General features: G+C 50.1%; 1 protein-coding gene across 1 annotated transcript in view; it reads left to right on the plus strand.

Moving 5' to 3' along the window:
* Positions 1-12,047: 12,047 nt before the first annotated feature.
* Positions 12,048-25,942, plus strand: part of SATB2 (SATB homeobox 2) — a 169,378-nt gene continuing 155,483 nt past the window's right edge. The window contains exons 1-2 of the mRNA XM_016220690.2: positions 12,048-12,168; positions 13,428-13,655. Of these exons, the coding sequence (XP_016076176.1) occupies positions 13,487-13,655 (169 nt within the window). The 5' untranslated portion in view covers positions 12,048-12,168; positions 13,428-13,486. The remainder of the gene's footprint in view (positions 12,169-13,427; positions 13,656-25,942) is intronic.

Here is a 25,942-nt window from a genome sequence, read left to right on the forward strand (position 1 = left end):
AGCTAAGTGCGCGGGGAGGGATTCACCCAAGGGCTTGGTGTTTCTGAAGTTGCGATAAAGCGCTCGACTTGTTGGCGATGGAGGCGCCGAGCGGGGCGCGCAGGTGGAGGGCAGGGAACCGGCGCCGGGCCGCGTGCACCGGGTGCGGGCAGGGCCTGGCCTCGCGGGCCGGGCCCGAGGCCCCTCTCTCAGCCGGGGGCCGGAGCAGGCCCTCACCCCCACTTTTCTTTTTGTAGACGCGCAGGTAGCCCGAGGCTGCGACGTCGGAGTGCTGAGTGACCCCGGGGCTGGCAGCGCCCTCCCGGGTTTAGGGGTCGTCTGGGAGCCGAGGAGGGTCAAAGGGACATCCGTTTCTGTCCAAAGAGGACGCGGTGTACTTCCCGCAGAGGGCGGGCGGGAAGAGCCGGGGGCTGAGGGCTCCCGGGTGGCTCCCTGAGCAGGTAATGCGGCGGCGGGGCGCGAGTTGGTGGCTGACACTCCGTGACGGCGACCAGGCCGGGCAGCGCCCTTTCCGGTTATCAAGATGATTAACCTCCGGCTTCGCCTCCGGGCGCCCCACTCTCCCTGCAGCTCCCCCCTCGCAGGGATTAGGGGGCACTCCTTTCAAAGGGGAACCCCAGGGTCGCCTTCGGGGCCCTCTCTTACCTCCGCGGGGCTTCTCCTCGGAGCGGGCTGGGGGCGAGGGGGCAGCGGGCAGGCCCGTCCCTTCTGGTCGCCCGCCTCGGAGTAGGGTTCACCAGGCCGGTCCCCCGCGGTCCCCCGGGTCACCTCCCCCCCGCAACCACTTGTCTGAAACTTACCAGATTCCAATCTTTAGGCAGGAAAAAAAGTGTTTCATATACAAACCGATCAGGGTATTTGCAGATAATTGCGAATGTCAAATACTCGGGCGTGATGACAAAGTGCAGAGATTGCCAGGGCCCGATCTCCGCCTGCGGGGCGGGGGCGGCTGGCGGGGCTCCCGGCCACCTCCGGCCGGCTCGGCGGAGGGAGGGGCAGTGGCGGCCGCGGCGCGGCCCGTTAACGCTGAAGGCCCTCTGCCGTGGAGCTGGCCCTCGCGTTCCTTCCCCGCGCCGCGCTCCAGCCCGCGGGGAGCCGTGCGAGGCGCGCGCAGCGCCAGGCAGCGCCCCAGCACCCGCACGCCGCACGGGTACCCCAGGCCGTGGGCACGCACGGGCTGGGTGACCGCCGCAGCCGGACGCCACGGCCCGACGCCCTGCCAGGCCTCTGGCTACCGGAGCTAACACCGCGCTGTCACCCCCGCTGCCTGACAAACACGCGTGGGGCACGTCTCAGGCCTTGGGGCCAACTGCTGTACCCTTCTAGCGCTGGGACTAGTCTTCCATTGAAATAAAAAAACAAATCTTTTAAAAAGCAAAAGGCAAAAACAAAAACAAAAACCTGGAAACTCGGCTCTCCAACCCATTCCTCCTACTCCCAGTTGCAGGAGGCCCTTTTTGGGAAGGGGGTGCGGGTGCTGGGGAGCACACAAAGCCCACCAGAGCCAAACCCATCAAGGCCTTGGGGACAGCAAAGGTGGCTGGCTCCCCCCCCCCCCCAACCGCAGGCCTGCCCAGAATGTTTCAAGAGCCCCAACCCCTTAAAAAAGTAAATTTAAATAATAAGGTTATTTTTGTTGGATTCCAAATCTACTGAAAACCAAGGGGATCATTATAGATGGTATGTGGAAGTTAGCGGCAGGTCTGCAGCTTCCCAGGGGTCAGAACCGCAGGGCGGAGGCCCTGGACCTGGGGGCTGGAGGGGGCAGAGAGGAATAGAGGCCTACGCACCACAGGCCAGTGCGGAAAGGGGGCACCGTGGCCCGGGCCTCTGAGTCCCGGGTCCCAAGACAGCCGCAGGGGAGGGGGAGAGCCTGAGACCTTGACACTGTATGCCCACTACTTTCTGAGGTCCAAAGAAGTGAAGGGGATGCTTCGGAGGATGGGGGGAAGGGGTGAGGGGAGGTAGAGGTGGACAACTAGGCCGCAGCGGGAGGAGAGTCCGGGAGAGCACCTGAATGCCTGTCAGGTACCCCGTCCCAGCTCTCAGACCCCCTGCCCCTTCCACTGAGTGCCTGATGTCAGCATTTCCCCGGAAGCCCGTGAAGTGTTGCACTCCAGTTGTCTGAGGTTTCCAATGATGACAAATTAGAAAAACGCTCCGGCTGCAGTCCAGCACCTAAGTCGGAGCTGGGGGGAGGGGACGCTACTGGAAGTACAGCTGGGGAGAGGAGACTGGCCTCTCCCGCTTTCCCTACGGCTGTAGCTGCCGCGAGTGGGTGAGAGTGGATGGGGAGCTACTGCCTGGGGCTCTGTCGTGCTTCTGAAACCGGGAAGCTGGGTCTGACGCCGGGCTCCTTAGCTAAGGGACACCAGCGCTCTCGGGTGTTCAGCCTTTCACGCCCTTCCCGGGAAGGCCTGGAGGTCACCAAGGGACAAGCCGCGCAACAGGCTCTTTAGGGCGCTTGCGCCCAGGTCCAGGCTGGCACAGAAGGACAACAGCGCCTGTCCCCAGCCTGGCAGGGCAACAAGGGCCCCACAAGTGAAAGATGTGATTCTATTTGACTTTCCAAATCAAAATGCATTGATTGGGGGCCCACAGAGTTCAAGGCACATAACTGTCTTAATTAAATCTGCTATAAACAGACAAATCTCTCCTCCTCTTGCACAGAGAGCTTTGGGAGATCGCACAGGGTCTGGCAGAAGCCAGGCTTGGGGGATGCTGTTTGTTTTTTGTTTTTTAAAGGGGTGTGAATGAGGCAAACCGTGGAGTTTCCACGACCTCAGAAAACAGCTTAACTGAAACCAAAACATGAGATAGCAGGGGGCGCATAAAAGCTGGGGCACAACCTGGGTTCACAGAGCAGCTCCCTCAGGGACCTGCGGCCGGGAAGGGACTTCAGTGGAAGGCCGGGGAGGGAAGGGGAAGCCCTGGTTTGTTTGGGGAGGCTGAGGGGCTCACCGAGGGGACCCTGAGCTGTCCTCGGCCCTGCACGTTCCTTCCCAGTCATTTCATCTTTCTCAGCCACTGGATTCAACTTCCTGGCACTCCGAGGGCAGCGCAGGGATCCTTAAAGAGGCCAGTTAAGGGGCCCAGGGGGCTGCTACAATGAGTGCCCCAGCACGTGGTCACTGCGGTGGGCCCCTAAGGGCCCGGCGACGGCCCAAATGAGGGAGATGGGCGAGAGCAGGCGCCCAGGCGCGGGCAGGTGGGAAGGAAGGCCGGCTGCAGCCCTCCGAGAAGGCAGGAAGCGGGGAGCAGGCACAGCTCAGGGGTCCTTCCCTCCGCGGCCAAATGCCAGCGCGGGCCGGCGGACCTCAGGAAGGGGGGCGAGGGCCAGGCGCTCTGCTGCCCTTCGCCCGCGGGCGCCGCGCGAGGTCCGGGAAGCGGTGCGCGCGAGGGGTGGGCAGGACGCGGGTCTCGCCGCGCCGCGCGCAGGGCTGGGTCTGCCTCCGAAAAACTCGGCCTCCGGAAGTTACCTGGCAGAGGGCGACCCTCGGCTGACTTTGGGACTCGCATCCCCAAAGAAGACGTACTAAAGAACACTCATCCATTTTCTAACTAAAAGTGTAAAGTAAGGGTTCTCCACGTACGAAAACATAAGACAGGAGCGCGCAGGTTTGGGTGTGTTCCTGGGAACTTCCCTACCGGCTTCCTTCCCGCCCCCTTGGTTTGCAAAACTGAATGCTCGTCACTTTTCATTGAGTAGCTTCTGACCCCAACAATAATCTGATTTAAAAATATTCTTCATTTCGTTAGGTCGGTCATGGCAAACACTAGCTACGCTGTATTTGGTACAGAATTTAAGTTCAAGGGAATTTTAGCAGAACGGTTTTCTAAAAAGTCCTTTAAAGGATTTGTTTGTTTCCATACCACAGAAATGAAAAAAACGTATATCCCGATATGAGTGGAGAGAGAAACATGCTTAGATTGCCTTTAGACTTCTGAGATTTCTCTATAGGCTCCGGCTCTGCAGACACTAACGAATGGGCTACCTGCAGTTATTATTCACGGAAGGTCTTTTATGTTTTTAAATCGAGGTATGGTTCCCAGGCGGAAAAATTCTCTACGACTAAAAACACGCTTTCAAAAGGATTAGAAAATAAAGCAAGAATTTAGACGGCATTATAGTATAGGAGTCTCTACTGGCTACAGCAGATATCACTACAGTCTAGCGGTGGAAGTCCAAGGTGGTGAAAGTTCATTAAAATTCAAACTATTAGGGAAGCACTGCAAACGTCTTTATCACATCAAAGGGGAAAAGCCTTTCGGCCCCCCACCCACCACTTATATTACACTTGATTTGTGAGGCTGGGGTTCTTGTCACCATTTCCCTCTGAACCAGCCACGACAGTTCACCTTCCAAAGCTCTTCACCGCAGAGACCATGGTGGTTGCTCTCCAGCCCAAGGACTCGAGGCAACTTCATTCACACGCTCACACTTGCACACCACACACAACTGCACACACAGTTGCTGGTTTTTAAAAACGTTGCTTCTGAATGAGAGAGAGAGAGGGGGAGAGAGAGTGGGAGATAGAGGGAGGGAGGGAGATAGAGATAGAGAGAGAGATAGAGGGAGAGAGAGAGAGAGAGAGAGAGAGAGAGAGAGAGAGAGAGACTGGGAAACTCGAGCTTAGGTAACCAACAAGCCCAATTACTCGGCTTTATTGATACTAAAAGGAAAAGTTCCCCTCGTAAAATTTCCCCGAGCTTATTAGTTATTTAAATCAGCCCCAGGGCAGGACGAGCGACGCCGCAGGCACCGGCCGCGGGCTCCCGGAGGCGAGCAGACGGCGCCCACTCGGCCCTGGGCGCCCGGGGCGAGGCCGGCGCGGCGAGCGAAGGTGAGCCCCTTGGCAGGCGCGCGGCCTGGCGCGCTCGGCGAGGGCTCGGCGCGGCCTGCGGCTGCTGGCATTGAGATCCCGGCAGGTCCCAGCCCGTGGCAGGGCCGTGGGCGAGCAGGCCGGGGCCGGGAGCGCGGGGCTCGGGCGGGCTGCGCTGCTCCCTCCCGGACTTTCCAGGAGCCGCTCTCCCTGCGAGAGTGCGTCCCGCTCAGGCGTCCAGGGCTCGCTCCTGTTTTGCGTGGGGCTGGGAAGTTTGTCATTGGGTGGACCCCAGGTGAATGTACACCTTTCTGGGCCGTAGTCCCTTTCCATAGTTGACAGTCCCAAAATGTGTGTGTGTGTGTGTGGGGGGGGGGCACGAGCGCCAGCGTGAACAGTTGAATTTATTTAAAAGAAGCCTCAATCTACCTCTAAGCCCGACGTGGGGTCTCTGGAGGCAGCGCGAGGTGAAGCCTGGCTCTGCGGAGCTTGGCCGCGGGGCCTGGAGGCGACGCCCGGCGGGGCGGGGCGGGCCTGAGCCCCGACACTGCGGTCCCAGCCACCGGGGCCTTCGCCCGGGTCAAGCCTTGGCGGATAAGAGGGTGTGGTGGGGCTTCGTGAGACCACGGCAACCAGCGAGCCGCGAGCCTAGGAAGCCCTTGGGTTCCCCGCACTCTGGACGGGTTTACCCGCCCAACAGACCGACGGCCCGCTCGGTCCTCGGCCCCAGTAAGTGCCTGCGACCTCGGGGCCCACAGCGGGCTTTCCCGCCCTCGCGGGCGCGTTCGGGCCCCGGGCCGCAGAGCGGCTGAGGCTCGGGCCGCCTCGGACCCGGCCTCCTGGGCCGTCGGGCCCCCGCGAGGGCTGGGAGCGCATTTCGTCAGCAAGGCTGGCCTGTCGGAGTTTCGGGTGCGGACGAGGCGCCCTGGCCTGGTCTCCCGGGCGCGCTTCTCACCACAAGGCGCCGAGGCGCACTGAGGGCGCCCTCACTGCTGTGCCGGGTGGTCTGGCTGTGTCCGGGCGGGGGCCTGCCCATCCCCCGCCGCACCCCTGTCCCGCGGCCTGCAGGCTGCGAGCAAGGGCTGGCTCCCCGACGCGGCGCCGGGAGCGGGACCCGCACGGCTGGGCCGCAGCCCACGCGGTGGCGCTGTCGCGAGAGGGCGCCTCTGCTCGGCTCTGGGCCCCCCGCAGTGACCCGGGCCCGGGGGGTGACAGGGCCCTGACGACGACGCGTCCAGGCCGCGGGGTTCCTCGCCACCGCCTCGGGCCCGGGGATTGGCGATGGGACCGACCCCCTCCACCGGGCTCGGTGTTTCCCGACTGAAAGCGCAGCGCGTCTGGAGCGAGACTCGGGGTCCGACCCCGTCGCACCGAGTGGGGGCGGGGAGGCAGCGGCCGCTCCTTTTTCTTCCCCCTCTGCCTCGTTACCCCCGTCTTTTAAAAGTCGATTTCTATTTTTTAAAAACTGGGTTAGCTGGGCAGTCCTCCTCTCAGCGCGCTGCGGAAGGAGATCTAGCTATTAAACTCTGGGCGCTCGGAAGATTGAAGGGGTCCGGGAGTCCCGTGGGCGGCGATCAGTGTCGCCGGAGTTGTGCTCCGAGCCCGCAGGCGCTCCGCCTTCCCGGGCCTCCCATCCGCACCTCAGACCAAACGACTTCCCTGGCTCCGAGGCACGTCCCTTCCTTCCCTCTCCCGGGGCGGGCAGAGCTCATCCCGGGCGCCCTGCCTCATCCCCTTCGTCCGGGACCCGCAGCTCCCCGGCCGGCCTTCGCGCGTCCCCTCCCGCCCTCTGGGCCTCCGCCTGGTCTTTTCTCCCGGCCCCCTGGGTCCTCCGGCCTCCCGGGGCTCGGCTCCCCGTCTAACTCGGCCTAGTTGCGCACCACCCCCGCCCCAAGTAGTCGTCTCCCCGGGACTGATCTCCGTCCAGGCCGCAGAGCTGGTTCTTTTGGGGATGGGAGGGGGACCTCCGCCGCCCCTACCTTAGGCGGCCCGACGGCTTCCTCGCCGCTCCGCCCCCACCGGGCCCGCGGAGCCGCGGCGGGAGCCAGGAGTAATTTATCTTTGCCTGGCGCGGGTTGGGATTTGTCCAGCTCCGATGCCAACGAGGAAAGCGTGCGGATAACGAAGTAAGTGTCCCCCGCCCCCTGCGCTCGGGTCAGTCCCCCGACACCCCGGAGCAGCCTGGGAAAGGGCTCGAGCCCACCCTAGTCCATCTGGCCTTCTAGGCTTGGGCTCCTCCGGTCATTCTGGCCCCGGGCCCTCGTCCACTTGGCGCGTCCAGTTGCCAATCCAGGCCCGGCGCAGTGAAGTGGCCTGAGAAACTGCTGGTCGTCCAATTCTCCCGGACACTTCGCGTCGGAAATTTGGCTTCAGAGCTGGTGTTGGGTTCATGTGAATGAAATGATTCCCTCCCACCCTCCTCTTGCCCCCCAGCAGAGCAAGCCCAAGGCGGGGTGGTGGTGTTGGGGGGAGGGGGGAGTGGGGTAGAGGCCGGCCGGTGTCGGTACCTACGAACCCTCGAAGGGTTTTGCGGTTGACGGTTCCCATCGTTTCCCCCCTGGACGGCACGCGGGAGTGGCGGGGAAACGCGGCGCAACTTCCCTGGGCTCTCTAAGAGGCAGCGCACTGCCGGGGCCTCGGTGCCTGGGTCACTGGACTTGAAATCTAGGGAGCCTGGGTGTGGATGCTGGACCTTCAGAGGCCCGCGTGGCCCAGCAGAGAGCCGGGGTCCTACGCGTGGCACCCGCACCCGCGCCGGGGCAGCTGGGCCTAGGCCGTCCCGCGCGGGCTTTGGGGAAGGCAGGCTGGCGGGGGTCCCGAGCTAGCGCGGCAGGACCTCGGCGTCCGGAGACAGAAATCAGGAAATGCTGTCAGTGGAAGTGCAGGCCGTGCAAGAAAGGGGAGGCCTGAGAGGAGCTGGGGAGAGAAGGGAGAGCGTGGAAATAAGCAAAAACACGCATATTTAAGCTCTGCGTATAAAGATCCGTTGATTTTTAAAATAACAAATCTCAGTGATTATGAAAGACAAGCGACCTTTGACTAAATGACAGATAAAAAAAAAAAAAAAAGTTGGGGGTCGGGGGGAGGGGGGAAAATTTGAGTAGGTTCCCGACAAAAAACGTCAGTGAGAAGCCGGGAGATGAAAAGTCCCCCAGTGAACTTTACGCTGTGAGCGCTGCAGCAAACTAGCAGACAGCGGACAAAAACGCATTCTGGGCCAGATTAATTTTTTAAAAGTCACTAAAACCATTTCTTTTCTTCAGTATGATTTTGTTTTTACAATGTTTGGAAATAAAGCACTTGAGGAGTACGAAACGAAACCAAACAAAACTTTCGAATCATCATAATTTATTTACTGTTTAAAAAAGAAAAATCCCGGGGAAAGGTAAAAATGCTTAGAAATTTCTTATTGTCAAAATTAAACATGCTGGAAATAACTGCTTACTTCAGTTGAAATAATATCAATACAAAAACCGTGCAGTGTCAATATAAAAGTTTATGCAATCTGAACCATAAAAAGCCTTTATTAAGGACAAAAACTCAAGGGGGAAAAACCACACACATCGGGCATATGTTATATCGTAAAACGTCTTAGAATTTCCTTTTCTTAGATCGAAAGAAATTTGTAAAATGTGTTACTAAACATAAGTCTACATTCAAAATACATTTCTGGTAATAATTCCTATTATTCAACATCTCCCTTTATGCTAAATGTCATTTTAAATATTTTGAGCTCTTTGCCCAAGACGATAGATTTGTTCCCTATGAAAACCGGACAAGAGGGACCGCCAATAAAGAGAAAAACAGTGAATTTAAAAGCACATGGGACCTGAAAACAAACTGGCCGCAGTGGACACTTAATTGTACTTAATTGTATACTCTATTTAAATCACCCTTCTCGGGGGTTTAATAATTTAGAATCAATAGTTCCCTTCAAAACATAATCAAATATTTATGCTTTATAAAATATTAACCGATGAGCCACACAGCTGTGTTGTTTAGAGAGCGTGGCTGCGGTCCCGCGAGCGCGCCGTGGACACGAGCCTGCGAGGCTGCGAAGTGATCCTTCGCAAAATGTAAATGACCTTCAGACAGTGTTGTTTATAAAATAGCTCATTAATGACTTAAGATCGAGTCGCTCCAACCATTCACATCATCAGATATAATAATAGTGACGAATCAGACGGGACAGATCCTGGCTAAACCACTTGCGTTTCCCCCCAGGAGGACTGAGGACCTCGTATCGCCAGTTCCTCCGAGTTTCTGGACGTGGATCCGGAGGAGGGTTCCCGGCCCGACGGGAGGTAAGGAGCCGGCGTCGCCGTGGGCGCGGACAGGCCAGGAAGGAACGCGCCCTCCGGCCCTCGGAGGCGGGCTCGGCCCCGCCGCCGGCCCCGTCGGCCTCCCGCTCGACGGCACAGTCTGCGCGCGGAGGGAAAGTTTGTCGGTCAGACTTACAGTTCGCTTCTTTGCAGCCAAAAACCCCAAAAAAACCCCAAAACCCTTTCAGCTGCCGCCGCGAGCTGATTTCCTCGAGCCACTTTTCTCTTTCCCGGACTGGAACGGTGCGTTCTCTCCGACCGGTTCGCGTGGGGAGGCGGGTGGGGTGCGGTCTAAGGAATAAAAAACCGGGGGTGAAAAACGCTGCTTGAATCCCCAGGGCGGCTCCCCCGAGTGTTACGGCTCCTCCGCCTTCCTTTCCCCGCTGGCTCCACCGCCGCCCGAGTCGCCTCCGGCTTCTCTGAAACTTGGGGGGGCGGCGCCTGGGTGCGGGGTTCTCGGGAATCCGGGCGCTGAGACTCAGGCCAGGGGCAGGTTTCGCTTCTGCGACCCTTTCTGCTCCGGAGGCTCCCCCGCCTCCAGGCTCCTACTTTTTAGGGAACAGCTGCGCGCACGCGGCCCACCCGGTGGGCGCGACGAGGGGACCCCCGCGCGGCGCAGGACTAGGCGGACGCGACCTCCCGCGGCGGGGGCGCCCCTCCAGCATCGCCAGCGCTGCCCCCGGAGAGCGTTTCCGAAACCGGATTTAGTTTGGCCCTCTGGCGCCGCCGTACCGTCAACGCTTCTTAAGGGGGACCGGCGTCTCCGGCAGCTAAGCGGTGGGGGGGAGTCCTCGGGGTCCCGGGGGCGAGGAGGGAGAGCCCGGGTGTGCGGGGTAGACAGGAGGGGCGGCCAGCGGGGGGGTCTTCACCGGCCTCGAGGCAGGCAGGGGAGCGTCCACGTTCCCCGCCCCAGGTCGGGGCGCCGAGAGTCAGCCCGCGCGCAGGGCGTCTCGCGGGGGCAGCGGCTCCTGCCCACGTGCTTTTCTTTAAGGAGGTCGCGCGCCCAGGCGGGACCTCAGGGACAAAAGCGCGGCCGGAGTCCGGCCCGTGCGGCGAATGCCCGCGCCACCTTAAGCGAACGCCGCGGCCGGAGCCGGGCTGCAGCCGCGCGAGTGGGCAAAAGTTTGTGGCTCAGTTACGCCTCCGCCGGACCAGCTGGAGACGCCCCCGCGCGGCCCCCCGGGGACGGCGAGGCTGGGTCCGAAACCGCACGGCCCTGCCCGCGCTCGCAGCCCGGGGCCCGAGGCGCCTGGGGTCGCGGGAGCCGCAGCCCCGCAGCCGGAGGACAGACAGCCCCACCGCCCTCGCCGCCACCTTGGCACGGCCTCGGGGCGGCTCGGGCTGCACCGCTGGAGATGTCGCCGGCGCCGCGAGCGCTCCAGGGACTTCATCCAGGGATGCTCCCGGCTCCGCGCCCCCGACACAGCTCTCTCCCCCGTGCCACCCGCACCTCGGCGGGCAGTGCCGGTGCTCCTGCCGCTTGGGACGCCCGGGCCATTGTTCTGGACCCGCGACCGAGCCGGCTCTGAGGGCGAAGCGGCCTTCCCTGCGCGCGCGGCGGTGCGGCGGCCCGGCCGGCCGGCTCCGCGCCGAGGGGGAGCTCGCAGGCGCGGGGAAAAGTTGCTCGGAGGGGCGGAGGCGGTGGGTGGTGGGCGGAGGCGGTGGGTGGGGGAGGCGATAGCCCTCCAATCTCCAAAGTCGAAAGTACTCGGAGCAGTTAGCAGACCCGGATCCCAGGCACCGCGGCCGCCTCCTGCGCGCTGGGCTGCGCCTCCTCCGGGGACCAGGCAGCCGGCGCCCGCCGTGTGCCGCCGCCTCCGCGCCGGGACGAGCGCGCCCAGGGGCTGGGCGAGGCGGCCGCACCCAGGACCCGCGCGAGGAGGGGGAGGAGCAGACCCCGGCCCCGGCCCCACGCGTGCGTGGGAGCGCGCAGCGCCCGCGCGGCTCGCGGTTCTCCGTCGTCTGCGCTCCGCCGCCCCGCGCGGTCCTCGCCCCGCGCTCTCCCACCGCGCCCTCCTCCCCCCGCTCCCCGCTCCCGTCCCCTCTTGCCCGTCCCTCTGCCTCCACCGCAGCCCGGCCGCTGCTGGGTCGCCGGGCTCCCAGCGATTGATTGATTGATGTTTAATTTCCTGCCAGGCGGGGCCCCCTCCCCCGGCAACCTCCCCGGCCCTCCTCCCCGCCCCCCGCTCTCCCTCGCGGCGGAGGACCAGTCTGGCTCCGGTTTAGATCCCCCCCCCTCCGGCCCCCATCCCGAAATAACCCAGAGACTTCCCCTGCCCCCACCCCAAATTATTATTTTGAAGGCGCTAGATCTGGGGACGGCAGGGGGGAGGGGAGAAATCGGAAACCGAGGACAACCCAAAAGGACTCACTTTGCCTGATGACTCAACGCAACTAATAATCATCTCCCTCTCCGCGCGTCTCTCTCCGCGGCTGTCAGGGAGTCTGGCTCCGGCTGCTGGCGGCGGCGGCCTAGGGGAGCGGCTGGAGGTGACAGCGCGGGCGGCCCCGCGTCTGCTCCCGCGCGCGGCCCCGGTCCCCGCGCCTTCCCGGCTCGCGGTGCCACGGGCCTCACGGCGCCGGCCGCGCCTCCTCGGGAGCTGGCCGCCGGCGGAGCGGCAGCCCGGCCGCCGCTGCTGCCTCCCGGTGCTCAGCCCCTTCTCTCCAGAACCGGTCTCCTTCCCGAAGGTGTGAAGGGTTTTTTCCTGCCTCCTCTCTTCTCCCCTCCTCTGCCGTCCCCTCCCCCGCTCGCTCGGGTGCCCCTTTAGAGGAGCCCTCCTTTCCCTCTCCTCCCCCCTTCCCCCCCAATCACCATCCTCATAACAACCGTCTCCGCGCTAGAAGACACCCCGACCCAGGACCGTAAACGTTAGGACCTGGGGAGAGGAAAGGGGAGGAAGTGGAGAGAGGAAGCCTAGGAGAACCCCGCGAGGCAAAGCACCAGAAACTTTCCACCCTGGATTCTCTACTTTTGCTCCATGGACAGAGCCCCAGCCAGCCAAGTTACAGACAGACCGTGAGCAGTAAGTACGCAGGGCTAGGGCTCCCGCGCCGCGCCCGCGCTCGGGGACACCCCGCGTCCGCCTCAGCGCCCTCCCTGCGGCTCCCACCCTCCGGGGCCGCGGAGCCGGAGCCCGGGGCGGGCGGGAGAAATTTTTGCCCGCAGCCTTCGGGTTCCGACTCCGCGTCCCTGGCGCCTCTCCCCGCATCTCCCCTCGGCCGCCCCTGCGCTGTCTCCTGGAGCCGCGGCGAAGCGGCTTCTCCCACTGCGAGGGCGCAGAGAGGATTCCCAGCGCATCTCGTTGTGCGGGTTCCTGCTGCTCCGGGGTGGCAGCGACAGTGTGAGTGCCTTTTCATCAGGTGTTTCCCTCTCCTCCGCCGCCCCCCAAAACGCAAGGGGTGCCGAGATCTGCGGGCTCCATGAAGAGAGTGCTGCCAGCCAAGCGACCCAGAGGAAAACTTTTTGGAGAGACTTAAAAATTGGGTTGATAAAGGCACCTAATAATTCAAATGCTTTTAATTTTTTTAATTTTTTTTTTTCTTTTGGGTTTTATGCTGAAGACCTTTAAAAAAATTACTTAGGATCGTGTGAAGATGAGCGTTCCAAAATCATAATTGTAGCCCCCGCCTTGTGATGAAGGTTATTCTGGAGGTTATTCTGGTGAATACCTCCAAATGTTTCTGGATGCTTATTGCTGTGGAATTGGGGTTGGTTTTGTGCAAATATGTGTGTGCCTCAAGACTGGCTCGGTAAAGGTGAAATGCAGGGATTCGAGGGGTCCATTAGCCAGGCCTTTGGCTCCTGCCCCACCATTAACCGCGCGGGCATCATATGGCTCATTTGGTTTCTCAAAGACTTGTGTGCATCCCCCAACCCCTCCTTGAGTCGGTGAGATGCCTTTTTCTGAAGTTCACCTCTTCCACAACCACGACCCCCAGACGCTGAAGCTGTGGCACCCGGGAACAGTTTATGCCAACCTGTTCCAATGGACCTGCCACCTCTGGGCGCCCCTGGGTGCGGGCCCCGACGTTGTCACTGAGGGATAATTCCTGGGAAACAGCCGCGGTAGACTCGCGGCCCGGCACGCCCTGGGCTTCCTCTGGGTAGCCCCGTGCAGGGGTGGGACCCGCCCCGGGCCGCGGCCCCTCGGGCAGCGTGGGAGGAAGTTTGTGCGGCTGCGGTGCGTCGCTTTGCCACTGGCCTGAACGTCTATCACGTGTGTGAGCGGTTTTCCCTCTTTTTTCTTCCCTCCCCTTTCCCTCCCCCCCGCCCCCTCCCTAGGTCTCTGCGCGTTTTATTGCGACCTGCCGGTGGGAACTTTGTCTCCGAGTCGGAGCAGCATGGAGCGGCGGAGCGAGAGCCCGTGTCTGCGGGACAGCCCCGACCGGCGCAGCGGCAGCCCCGACGTCAAGGGGCCTCCCCCGGTGAAGGTGGCCCGGCTGGAGCAGAACGGCAGCCCCATGGGAGCCCGCGGGAGGCCCAACGGCGCCGTGGCCAAGGCCGTGGGAGGTAACAGCCCCCGGCGCGGAGGCGCGGCGCGCGGCGCGGCGAGAATGGCCCGGGTGTCAGGGTTCAGGTTGATTAGGCCGTGTCGCGGTGTAGGGTTACAGGAAGTGAGTTCCAGGTTGCCAAAGAATGCCCCGTCGCCTCTCACCTGGAACTGGTAGCTTCATCTCGAGTTAAAACAAGAAAGTGGTTTACCCAGAGGGTGGCATTTTTTGGGCACTTTGCCACTGTGTGCTGAGGTGTTGGCAGGTTTATGTCACAGCCAGCTAACTGTTTCTAGATTTTCCTAGAGAGCTTTTTAGTGATTTAACTCTTTTGCTTTGCCTCAGAGTATCTGTTGTGGGATGAAGTTAAGTTGCATTCGCTTTTGTAGACCAGCCTTCAGTCCTCGGTCTAGTATAGGAGCAAGAGGGTTGTTACTTTGTAGTTAGGACAGTGCTTTGAGACAGCTGAGTAACCACCGGGAATATTTCCTGCCGCATTTCAAGTGTGAAATAAAGAATCATGAATCTATCAGGCCCTTAAAAGGCTTTCATGCTACTGTTTCCTATAGAGTTTAAAGTCATATGCGTTTGGAACTTTGTTAGGGTCCTTTCCAAGAATTTAATATTATTTAAAGATAGTCTTTTGTAGTTGTTTTTTTTTTTCTTCTTACTACTTAAACATCTTTTTAAAAAGTGGTTAGGAAAATAATTTTATAAAATGAAGATATGCAAGAAGTTTAAACATTATTGAAATATTTTGAGATTTATATGCCATTTGCCAGTTGTTTTTTAAGAAATAAAATGCACAATTTTACATGGTATGCAGTTTTAGTGTGTTTGGGATAAATCACTAGTTTGACTTTTCTTTGCTTCTAAAGTTTTTCTTTGTCCTAAAAATTTCAGCAGTAGCCTATTTAATATAATTCTTTACATTAGCCCGCCTGTAATGATACAAAACCCTGGCAAAACTTAGTGATAAGTTCCAACCCCAGGTTCTAAATAGCCATAGCATGTATTTTGAAGTAAATACTTAACATGTTTGCTCCGCTTTAAAGAGTTAAATACAGGCATTTTATAAAGTAACATGATATTATTTTTACTTATTTTGCTATTGGTGTCTTCATGGTAGACATTCAGGATGGTTTGCTTTAGTTCCTTATATTAATCATCTCCCTTGAGAAGCACTCATTTTCACAATTTTTAAAGCTTTAAAAAATTAGTTGGCTATAGATTGTAGCTTACATGTCTTCCATTTTAGGGGCTTGGGGACATACTTTAATGAAGCAAAAGAAAACTTGATAGTTCTGTGACCCACTTTTAAAAGTGGTATTTATTAATGTGTTGTGTCTTGAGCCTGGAGCAATAACTTCAGACTTTTCATATCCTTTTTTCATCTATGCATGTGAGAAAGAAAAATATATAGTGACTGTGTTGGAACTAAATGTGAGATAATATGATATGTGCTGATAATGTTTGATTAAAAAACTTTTACATATCCTTTGAGGAGATGTGTTCTCAAAGCGGCCTTATGCATAAAGAAAAAATGTAGACTTGAACTTTTGGTTTCTTTCTGAAGACTTAATAAAATTCACTAAATTGAGAGAAGTTTTTAAATATTTTAGAATATAATTGTTAAAAATTGTGCTTCCCTAAGCAAGTTTTATTTATATCATATTGAACTGTGAAAATAAAACAACTGCCTAGTATTGATGACCAGGGCTACCTTTAGTGTAAAATAGTAGTTGCTTTTCATGTTTTCCAAGACTATAATTCACATTTGACCACTTATTATAAATTTGATATAAACTAAAATTATTAAGTCCTGGTGATGAATGATAGCTTTCTTTCAACAAACTACTTTTGTCACTTTTTCTGAGCTTTAACTGCATTTAGTAATAGCAAATATCTTACTAGCTGCTTCCCAAACTGAAAATAAAGATGACATTATTTTGTCTCAACAATTACCATTTATAATATTTAATAGGAAAGTGGTTGAAATAGTTTGCACATGGTGGATTTTTAAAGATTTTTAAAAAGAAATATTTTACTCTATATAGCACAGTAGGTTGGAAAGATTTTAATTTAGAAAGCTTTAAAATGTAACAACTAGAACATAAAATTTCGATAATACAAAGTTTTCTTATTGAATGTTAATGATTATGTTGGGGATTTAAGTTTATATACAGTAGTTTCTAAATGTGCATTGAAATGTTAATAATTTCATTTTCTTGTAACTTTTAATCATGCATAGATTGGAGAAAAGCAAAGCTTTTAAAAATGCACATTCTAAATTTAAAAAATGTTTAAAATATATTCTTAGCAGTTTTTCATACTTGACTTTTTTGAACATAGGGTAAATAAAAAATGGGTTATATTTCTATCACCCTGCCTCTTTTTGTTTAAATTTTCTTTATGAAGCAATACAATAAGCATAGACAACTTCAAAAATATTTATAGCTCTGCATTTTTTATTATAATTTTCATATCTATTAGTCTTGTAAATGTTGAAAAGTTGCTATAATAATGACTGTAATATGTTTTAAAAATAGAGCTCAAAATTTGGGAAGATGTATTTGTTAATCTATAGTGATTTTAGGGGGGCTCCCCCTTAAAATATTAATTTAGGGGAAATTATTAAGTTAATTGGCTGCTCAGTAAAACGGCAGTTTATCTTAATGCTTCTGATAAACAGCGAGTGGAATAAATGTTTCTGAGCGCATTGGTTGCAACAGTAAATTTTATTGCTATTCTACTTTTTTAGGGAAAGAGAGAGTTTGCCTTATTTTAGGGTCTGGATTTAACTAGTTGCGGTGGTAGATGCGCTATCATAGCCTTCCAGGTTGCATTTTAATAGGGGACTTAAAAGTTAGTGCATTGTTTACAATGTGGTTAGCTTTAGACGACTGTAAGAAAGAGGCCAATTTTGCCTTGTCTTTCCAACACTTTCTAGGATGTTTTTGCTCTTATCTAAGCAGTGTTTCAAAGCACGTATGTAATAAAGTATAAGTGCTCAGGTGTGTATGACAGTCAGCTTTTATAGAAGGTCCTCAGAAAAAAAAAAAAAGAGAGGCTAATATCTCTTTAAAAAACATATGAAGGCCGGGAGAGAGTTTAGAGCAAGCAAGAGCACCGTGGTGTTGACAGCTTTATATCCCTGCTGGGTAACATTCACTTACTAGAATTGGCGTCCCCTGTCAGCTAGTAATTCACTCCATAAGGATCCTGAAAAAGGATGATTAATGGTGGGGAAATTTATATTTGTAAAATTGGTGATTAAAACTTACAGATCTATTTGAAGATTTAGAAAAAGAAAAGATTATTAAAGGAGACGGAAATAAGAATCAGATGATCCCTTTTTACCACCCTTTAGCATAAGTACCTAAAATGTTCTGCGACGTGTAAGGCTCCAGCCACGCAACCTGCAGCGTAAAATGAAAGTGATGCCAATCAAGTTTCCAGAGGAGCAGGGCCTGCTGCTGCCCCCGGGCTGGGCTGCGGAGAGTCGGGCCAGTCCTGCCTCAGCGTCAATAAATTATCGTACTTCATTCATTGTTAACAGAAGCAGTTTCATTTTTTAGTGTTTGGCTTAATGAAGAACTTTCAGACAGCTTTATTTAAACTGAATGAACAGTGCTTGAGTATAGCAGATGGTGTATTTGCTGATAGGAGGCATTAAACATCAGAAACCTCTTTGATATTTTTCATTTTCCTGTGAATTTTGATGATTTTATTGGTGTTAAATGTTCTATAGATTTTAGGAGAAAATGTTTAATCACTGGGAATATCTTTTAGAGAGATTGGCTTTTTTTGGGGGGGGGGTTGGAGAATTCGTTTTTTAAAATAATTTAATTTTGTTAAAGAATCATCTGTTGAAGTTATCTTATGACTAGGTGACCGGAATTAGACCTGTTCTTCTTATTGTCAGGCAGCCCTTCCAAGAATATAACTCTTGTTGCAAGGAGGGAAAAAAAGATTATTCAATGCACACTGATGTACTCACAGAGGAAAGCAAACATGGCCCTGATGGGTGGGCAGGGCCTCGTTCGGAGCTGAGCACTGTCTACAACAGCCCTGCGCCTGATTGTCTGCATGTGGACCGTTCCCTTTCCATTGAAAGCAAGAGGCACGCAGCTCAGGTCAGGTGCAGTCAGCACATTAGCAGTTGTGGAGAGACAGCTTCCTTTCTGACAGGAGTGCAGATATGCAAGAGAACAGATACTGATGCACTGAAATGTGTTGAATATTTAGAAATTTAGAAATGTACTGTCAACGTGGGGAAAATGAAGAAAAGATTAAATTCATTTTAGCCAAGGATAAACACCATAATGCTTGTAGGGAGGACCCATGTTATTACTTCAAAACAGAAAAGATTGTATTTCCCTCTTCCACTCCCTCCCTCCCCCCCCCTTTTTTTTAAAGGGTTTAAGATCTATTTAAAAAATAGAATGAACTTAGGCTCTGGGGTCATCCAGCAATCTAGCACGTCCCCTGTAGTTTTGCTGAGGTAGAAAAATAGCCCTTTTCTAAAGTGTTTTTCGTCCTTGGCCTGTTATTAAAATAAAGATATACTTGGTTAAAAAAAATATATGCAATGGAACATACACATTAAACAGAACATAGGGTATCCGCCCCTCAAAGTCCGGAGCATAATTTGATGTTTGAAGTAATTTTGGAAGCCTTACGTTCCATCAACTGAAACCCAGTGACCATCATATATTCAAGATCGCCTGCAGTGAAATGTGCGCGTGTGCGTGTGTGTTGGAACCACATAGGTGTCCCTTAAGGCGTCCCGTGTTTCAGCCCCTGCAGAAAACAGCAACATCATCCTTTCCCAGGGGTCGTGAGCAGCAGAGTCAGTCTCTACATCTTGGGCATCCTGTGTTCAGTTTTCTTTCCTTTTTTGACTACCTGTGGGGAAGGAAACAGACTGATCATCATTTAAGGAATATGAACGAGTTATTTTAAGGATATGGAAATTAGTTTTATTCCAGGTAATTATTTGGTGATTATTTGGTATATATGGCAAGCAGTCAGGCTTGGTGGTTACACTTTGATAATTTATATCCCTTCTTTATTTTTTAAAAAAATAATTCAGTGTAGAAACAGTTTATATGCCTGTATCAAAAAAGACATTAAATTAATAGGGCTAGATGAATTCCAAATTGTATTATTTTCTTTGGTCTTTTTAGAGGTTTTAGGTTTCTGTGGAAGTGAAAATGACCAATTTTCTCATCATTAAAACATTTCTTGTAACAAATAATCTCACATGGCGTGCATACAATGTGTGCGTAGTTTGTTAAATTTCAGGAAGCCAAACTTTATCCTGCATAGCATGTAAATAAGTAAAAATTCCTTTATGTTCTTTTATCTAATAAGTAGTCTTTTTTTTTTTAACCTATATAACTAATGTATGGTAACATAGTAGTTTTTACTATCTTCCTTACATGAATGCTGAGATACAATGGCATTTTGGAACATATTTAAAGATGAAGCATTTGACAAAAGTTGTATGTGTAACAGTTTGTCAGTGAAAAGTGACAAGTGGGAAATGACAAATGAAATGTTGGCATCATCACTCTTTATTTTGATAAAAATGTCTCAATTTGCAGTGATATAATACTGTTTCATATTATTTCATGAGTTGTGTGAGATGCATAAGGGAAATTTAGATTTTGTGAACGGAAAATTAGCAGCCCAAACTCTCTTTTCAGAGGCTTTGGCAGCAAGTTCCTCCTCCCCCAGCTCCCCAAGAATAAGAACAGCAGTGAAATGTTGGATCTAACCCATACATTTTACATTTTAACTCATTATTTTTTGAGAAAGAAAGAAAGAAAGGGAAAAAAAAAGAGCTGAAAATGGTTTCAAGTAGGAGACCTTTATGCTTAGCTGGAAAAATGAAGAAGAGAGTTTGTCTTTTAGTTTTCATTGTTCTCTTGGTAGCAATTGTAAAATGAGTGATTTCCCTCTGCTGGCTAGGATTGTATGGAGCCTCTCTCACTCCCAATCCCCACTGCTCCTCAGCATTAATTTAGGGTGCCAGTAAGGAGAGCTGTGCATTCCTTTTATCTCCAAGTGCAATGGAGATTTGAAAATGTCTATGTGTTAAAAATGGATTTTTATATACAAAGGATTCATCATCCTACCACTTTCGGGTAATATGATAGATATTTCAAAGTCAAAGTAGACGGCCCCGAGTGGAACTGAGGTTTGAGTTAAAACAAAAGCCAGTTGCGGACTTACAGATTTCCAAAAAAGCACAGACGTAGCCTCTGTCGTGTGCTATTTTCCATTTTCTGAAGTCACATTGCTTCCCTTATTGTCAGTGATCAACCAAACATTTATTTTCTTCTTTCACATGAAACAAGCCCCATAAGTACTTCATGCTACACAGTGTTCATGTAAAAATGTTCCACGGTGGAGTTTTCAAAATCATGGAACTCTGTAGAATTTTTGTTTTGTTTTAAATTGACAGAATTGTTTTGCTGTTTAAGAGTGAGGGACTTAAAAATTGTGGTAAAATCAGTATAATTAAGTGGCAGTGAAAGGCTGCATCAGAAATTATCTTTTACAACTTGTGCTTTTTGCTTCTCATTTCCAAAGTTTTACTTATTCCAGATTTTTAAAAATCTAGGCAAAAATGACTTTATCTGGAGTAAATGTGCCTTAGATATATTGTCAGTTGGGTTTATGGCATATATTTTTTCCATTTTAAGTGATTTTTATAACTTATAAAATAAACTAGTGAGTATAGTAGTTACTGGTTTGACAAATGCTTAAAATAAAGAAAAAAACATTAATAGACATTTCAAGAATTTGAACCTTGAAATAAAGTTATGCGCAAATTATGCCTGTCTTGTATTGTACTAAGAATAATCTTGATTTGCGGTTATGACACCTTGGGATAATAAAACTCTGTGGGAAGTATTGAATTTCTATTATAACTGCTCCCAATATTATTACTGTTTGCTAGTGTGTAAGGCAGTGTGGTTTTGCCCGTAACTAGTTGCCTTATCATTGGAATGGAGTTATATCTTACCACAGTGGGTTATTAAACTATAACATGGGAGCAACAAAGATCAGAAAGTTAAGGGGAGACATTGTAAGCTGCCATTTAGGAAAAGGGCTGCATTTCCCATCAGACAGGTTGGTGTCCACTGAGGGCTGCACAGTTGCTGAAATGTGCTCAGCAGCCTAGTGATTTTCTTTGTTTTGTTGAAGATTTGCACAGGTATGAAAAGTATTCATAGAGACTCTAGTTAGAGCAAATGCTTCCCAAAGCACTAAGATCTGACAGAGGTGACTTACATGTTTTATAGAAACAATTTGTACTTCATCATATTGAGCATAGAGATCTCTTTCTTTTTTTTAAAAATATCTTTGACTTGCTTTTGTATCTGGCTGGAAAGTAAGCGTATCAGGTGTTTTTTTTTTTTTTTTTAATAATTGAATAAAATTGATTTTCAAATTTCCTTATTATTTCCTACATTAAAATTGCATACTTTTATTGCATTCTTTCCAATTATTTATACATATAAGGAGAGGCAAAGTTGATAGCTTAGTAGGAAAATGCATTCATCTCAAAATTCTTCAAATAGTGTTTTCAAAACATGTTTTTTCTTTTTTGGTTAATAGAACAAGAACTTTTCTTTGTCATAATCCAAATATGCTAAGAGAGCAGCATGATAAATGTCTCTTTAAGTGTCGTAGTAAAAGAAAATGACTTGCCTTCTGAGGCAGTGGAGAGTTTATGTTGTTTTGGACCCATTTCCCAAGCAGTGATCGAAAACAGATTACAATAACAATTATACAGTCAGAAGATGCAGTATCCATTTCTGTTTTAATTGAGTGAAAGAATAATAAAAACATCGTTAAGAAACATGAGGTGGACCTGTCACATAATGTACAAATTTTTAGTCTTGAAGGAGATGCAGAATAACTGAAGTGCTTTCCACTTACTTTGTTGTGTTTATTAGCTTAAATCTGTTTTGGGGAAGGACCATTCGGTTCTTGCCCCTCCCTGGGAAGTTCAGAGAGGAGCCCTTGGGAGGTGGTTGCTTGGGAGATATTAAAAGTGCTCACTGATTCTTATCTTCAGATACACTTTGAGAAGGGATATCACATTTTCTGATACTGTACCTGAGGTGTAACTCTCTTTTTTTTAACCTATGTAAATGGAAATAAAAAGTAATGAATGCTGCTCTTGTTATAGAACGCTGTCCAGTAAAGGGTTAGGTGTGGTCCCTGGGCCTGCTGTTCCTCCTTCTCTGGAAATCTTAACCAGGCTGGAAGGGAGGGAGAGAGTTGAAAGTGAGTAATGACCACTCTTGTTTCTTCTCGGCACACATGGGGCTGTGGGAGACCCCACGTTTCCACGTGTCCGTATTACCTGACATTCACTCGGGTACATAGACTCTCACCTGAGATGCATAGGCTCTGGCCTCCATCTGCAATCACTGGGACCATTAAATTGATAATCCTTCACATTGCTGAGCCTCCAGCCCTCAGTCCCCAGAGTGGAGCTTTTCAGCAACTTGGAGACAGCTGGCCGGCAGCAGCCAAAATCAGTGGCTAGTGTTCTTTCACTCGAGGCTGTGTTTCCTAGTGTATTCATAGAAACTGTGAGCTTCTGGAAACTTGGGTGATGACAGTGGAGTCAGCCCAGATAGTGGAGTTAACCTCTGCTCACTGTGAGGTTACTGAAACCGCAAATAATGCTGGCGATCAGAGCAGCAGCAGCCCAAGGAGGGAGTCTGTTGACAGTTATTGGAGAATATTTCTATCCTCTGTAGCTAAGAGTTGTCTTGGGGTCAATATTTAAAAACCTTTCTGAGGGTGGCTAAAGGAAAGGAGTAAGGCAGGCAGTAAGCCCTTCCCGTTGGAGGTCTCGTAGTCCCAAACTGTCCCAAGCATAATCCGCCTCAGAGTGAAATTTATATCAAACAGCTCAAAAGGCTTTAAAAAAATTCAGTTCAGAGAGTCTAGTTAATAGTGCTTTCATTAAAATACTTTTGTCAGCAAAGGGTTTTTCAGTTTCAACATTTACATAACCTAACAGCATTGACGAATGCCACGAGCTTTAAGGGTTTTTAGTGGTTCTGTTTTTCCTGGACTTTATAATTTAAACCTAAACATTAATTCTGGGTGGAACTTGGCATAATGTCTTCTTGCCTTGGAGGGAATTTTTGTTGTACAATAAAAAAAAGTATTTTTTTTTTCATACAGTCACCTTCTCCATGTCTCCCCTCCTCCAAGTAAATAGCAGTTAAATAGTCAAGCTTTTAAAAGGGCTTATTTAATTCAAAAAAAGGAGTGATTATTTTAGGTGAATTTAACAATTTTCCATTAGTTCACATTGCAAACTAGTGCTTTTGATATTATTAACAAGAAAGATCTGTGAGGCTGATAATGCAATGAAAATATTTTTCCTCTCTCATATACTAAAATCACGTGGTAAAACTTTTTATAAAATTATATTTGATCACCCTTGAAACTTTTAAGCCAGTTACTTGTCTTCTTTATTAGAAGCCGAGAGACATAAAAAATGCTTTATTTTATGTCACCTGAAATGATAACGTTGACAAGAAGGAAAGATGTCGGAATCTCACTTTTAAGTAATGAAGCAACTGTATTTCCCAGTATTAGTTGTTTTGGAAAACATACTTAAACTAGGAGTCTTAAAGTGACCTTTTCTATATATCTGTATTATTAAACTATTACAGGAATCTGATTACAAGGTAATTGTGAAATTAAGAAACAAATGCGGAAACCCGGCAACCCTACCTTGTCATCATTTGATACCCAGGGGGTGTGGGGAGTGCTGGGGAAGGCACATGCCGGGAGAAAGGCGTTCACCCAGGACGGGGCTCAGCCGGCTACCCCTGAAGCTTTGCCTCACTTTCAGCTTACGAGGCTCCCTTCAGACAAGATTGTGTCCTATAGGTTTGGCAGATGTGCTATTAGAAGACCAAACACCCTTTATTATTGCTGAGGGTGTATAAGAGGAGCAAATTGTTCTCCGAAAGGGAAGTTATTACACATTTAAGACCCAAGTAAATGCACTTTACAAGGGCAAATAAGGCGACCCTGATTTTTTTTTTTTTCCTTTTCAAATGAATCTCCAGGTAAGGTTTAGGAAAACTAACTCTATTTACAGGCTCATTCATATAGTCAGTTTGAGCCTTAAGCACATTTTTACAGCTAACATATAAATCTCCCCAAACTGGAGCTTACCATTGAAAGCCTGCCAATACTGTCACAAATGGTCATTAGTTCCCAAGAGAGTTTAAGGAGAAAAAGAGCTGTCGGAGAATGCCGCGGCTTCAGTAGGAACCATTTGGCGGCACGTGTATTTTTTTTGCCGCCGTGGCAGCACTGTCTGGGGACCCACCTGCAGTGCAGGATTGATACTGTCCATTCTCCCGTGGAAACGTAGAGAATTCCAATTAGCACAGGGTCAGGGTATAAATGCACCTCTTTTCACACTGTTCCAAGTGGTTAGTGGAAAACAAGCTGCAAAGTAATTCCCTTGGCCCCCCAATAAAAAGATTTATAGCAAAATAATTCTCAGCTTCATAATGGGACTGTTGTAGGTTTGTTTGATATTTATAAGACTGAAATACAGTCCATGTACCCAAACTAAGCATTTATTGTAAACAAGTTAACTGCCAAGAGCTTATATTCTGTCAAACATAATTATATTGAAGATTGATGTAGAGCTTGAAAGCTAGTTTGAGGGAGACAGTTCTTTCTCACCAGGAGAGCTTCTCCTGAGAGGCAGCTCCTTCCTTCCTCCCTCTGACAGGACTCGGCCGAGGTGCCTTGCTCGCAGCCAGCCTCTCCTGTATATAGTCAGCACGGGCTTGCTCTTTGAAACCTTACCTGTTTGTGATCCTACTTCTGTTACCAAAATAAAGAAATGGACTTATATTCATGGAAACTGTTAGGTCTAGTGTCTCACGATCTTTATCCAAATCTGGGCTGAGATGGCCTCCCACCCGTGACGGGCAAGGCCTCCATGGCCACACCAAACCTTGAGTTCACACGCAGACCTGTGTTACGCCCCAAAAGGAACCCCGTTCTACTTTAATGTAGTTTGAAAAAGCGTCTTAGACCTGTCTTTCTGTTATTTTGTGTTGAGCCTGTGAGATTAGACCTATTTTGACACTGTTGCCTTTTGGGAGAAATTACACTAATATGCTTCATTTTGTGGCTCGGAAATTATTATAGAATCAAAGAATTTATGAACCTAGGGAATCTAAGGGGAGTGAAATCTTTTTGAAATTAAGATGTTTTATATCTGGGATTACCCCAAATTTAAAATGGTGTAGTACTTTTCTAGGGCTGTTTTTGTTTTTTTGCTTTAAGGAAGATATTTAAAAAAAAAAATTTAGATTTATTTTGTTTTAGGAGACAGATCACTTTGGGCTTTGAGTGACACTTCTCAAGCGTAGTTAAAACTGGAATAACACTCCTCCTTTGGCTGGGTGGTATTCTTTGGGTAATATTAAGGATGAATATAAGATTTTCACTGGATTTATATGGCCTACATGGTCTCAGGTTTTTAAAATACTAAATACTAAATTTTCTTTTCAAAATTATATAAATTATAAAGTGGATGTCTTGAAATGAAAAAAAAAAAATACTCTAGTTTTTTCTCTTCTGTTTTTCTTATTTAAATAAAAGTTATAAATTACACAGGTACACCTGTACTTAAAATATCTTGTGTGGGGTGCAGTCCATCGGTGGGGACCCGAGTCTCCCCAGTCTGAGAGCTGGGCTTTATTAACTTCATCTCAGTCACAACAATAACATCCTATGTATTGCAATCCCGAGATCTCAGTGTACCCTAGGGAACCGCCCAGTGCACACTATGACTTTCACTTTCTTGCGCTCTGCTCCGGTTCTGTTCCTTCCCTCCTCCCAGTGTTACCCCTTTCAAGAGCTTGGTTGCTACCGCATCTTGGTGGCGGCGTTTGCCGGGTACACGGATGAGAGTGGCTATTAGTGGTTGGGAAAGGATCATGATGGCTGCCTGTCTAAGCTCAGCATTGTGAAATCTGCATTCCTTTCACAGGGATGATTTTTACACATCTATTAACTATCCATACATGTTTTGCTGCTTGAACCCTAAATATAGACAGTAAGATTTCCTTTTGTAAGGGAGAAAGCCTTTTATTTTTCACTATAAAAACCTTACCTTTTCAGGGTTTTATTTGATAAAAATCTCTCCACTCTAGTATGATTTCCTTTGGGACTTTGCACCAGTGTTTGATCTCAATTTTTAATAAATTTGGTGAGTTAAACTCC

The sequence above is a fragment of the Miniopterus natalensis genome, chromosome 8 (assembly GCF_054644295.1).
Source record: "Miniopterus natalensis isolate mMinNat1 chromosome 8, mMinNat1.hap1, whole genome shotgun sequence".
Lineage (NCBI taxonomy): Eukaryota > Metazoa > Chordata > Mammalia > Chiroptera > Miniopteridae > Miniopterus > Miniopterus natalensis.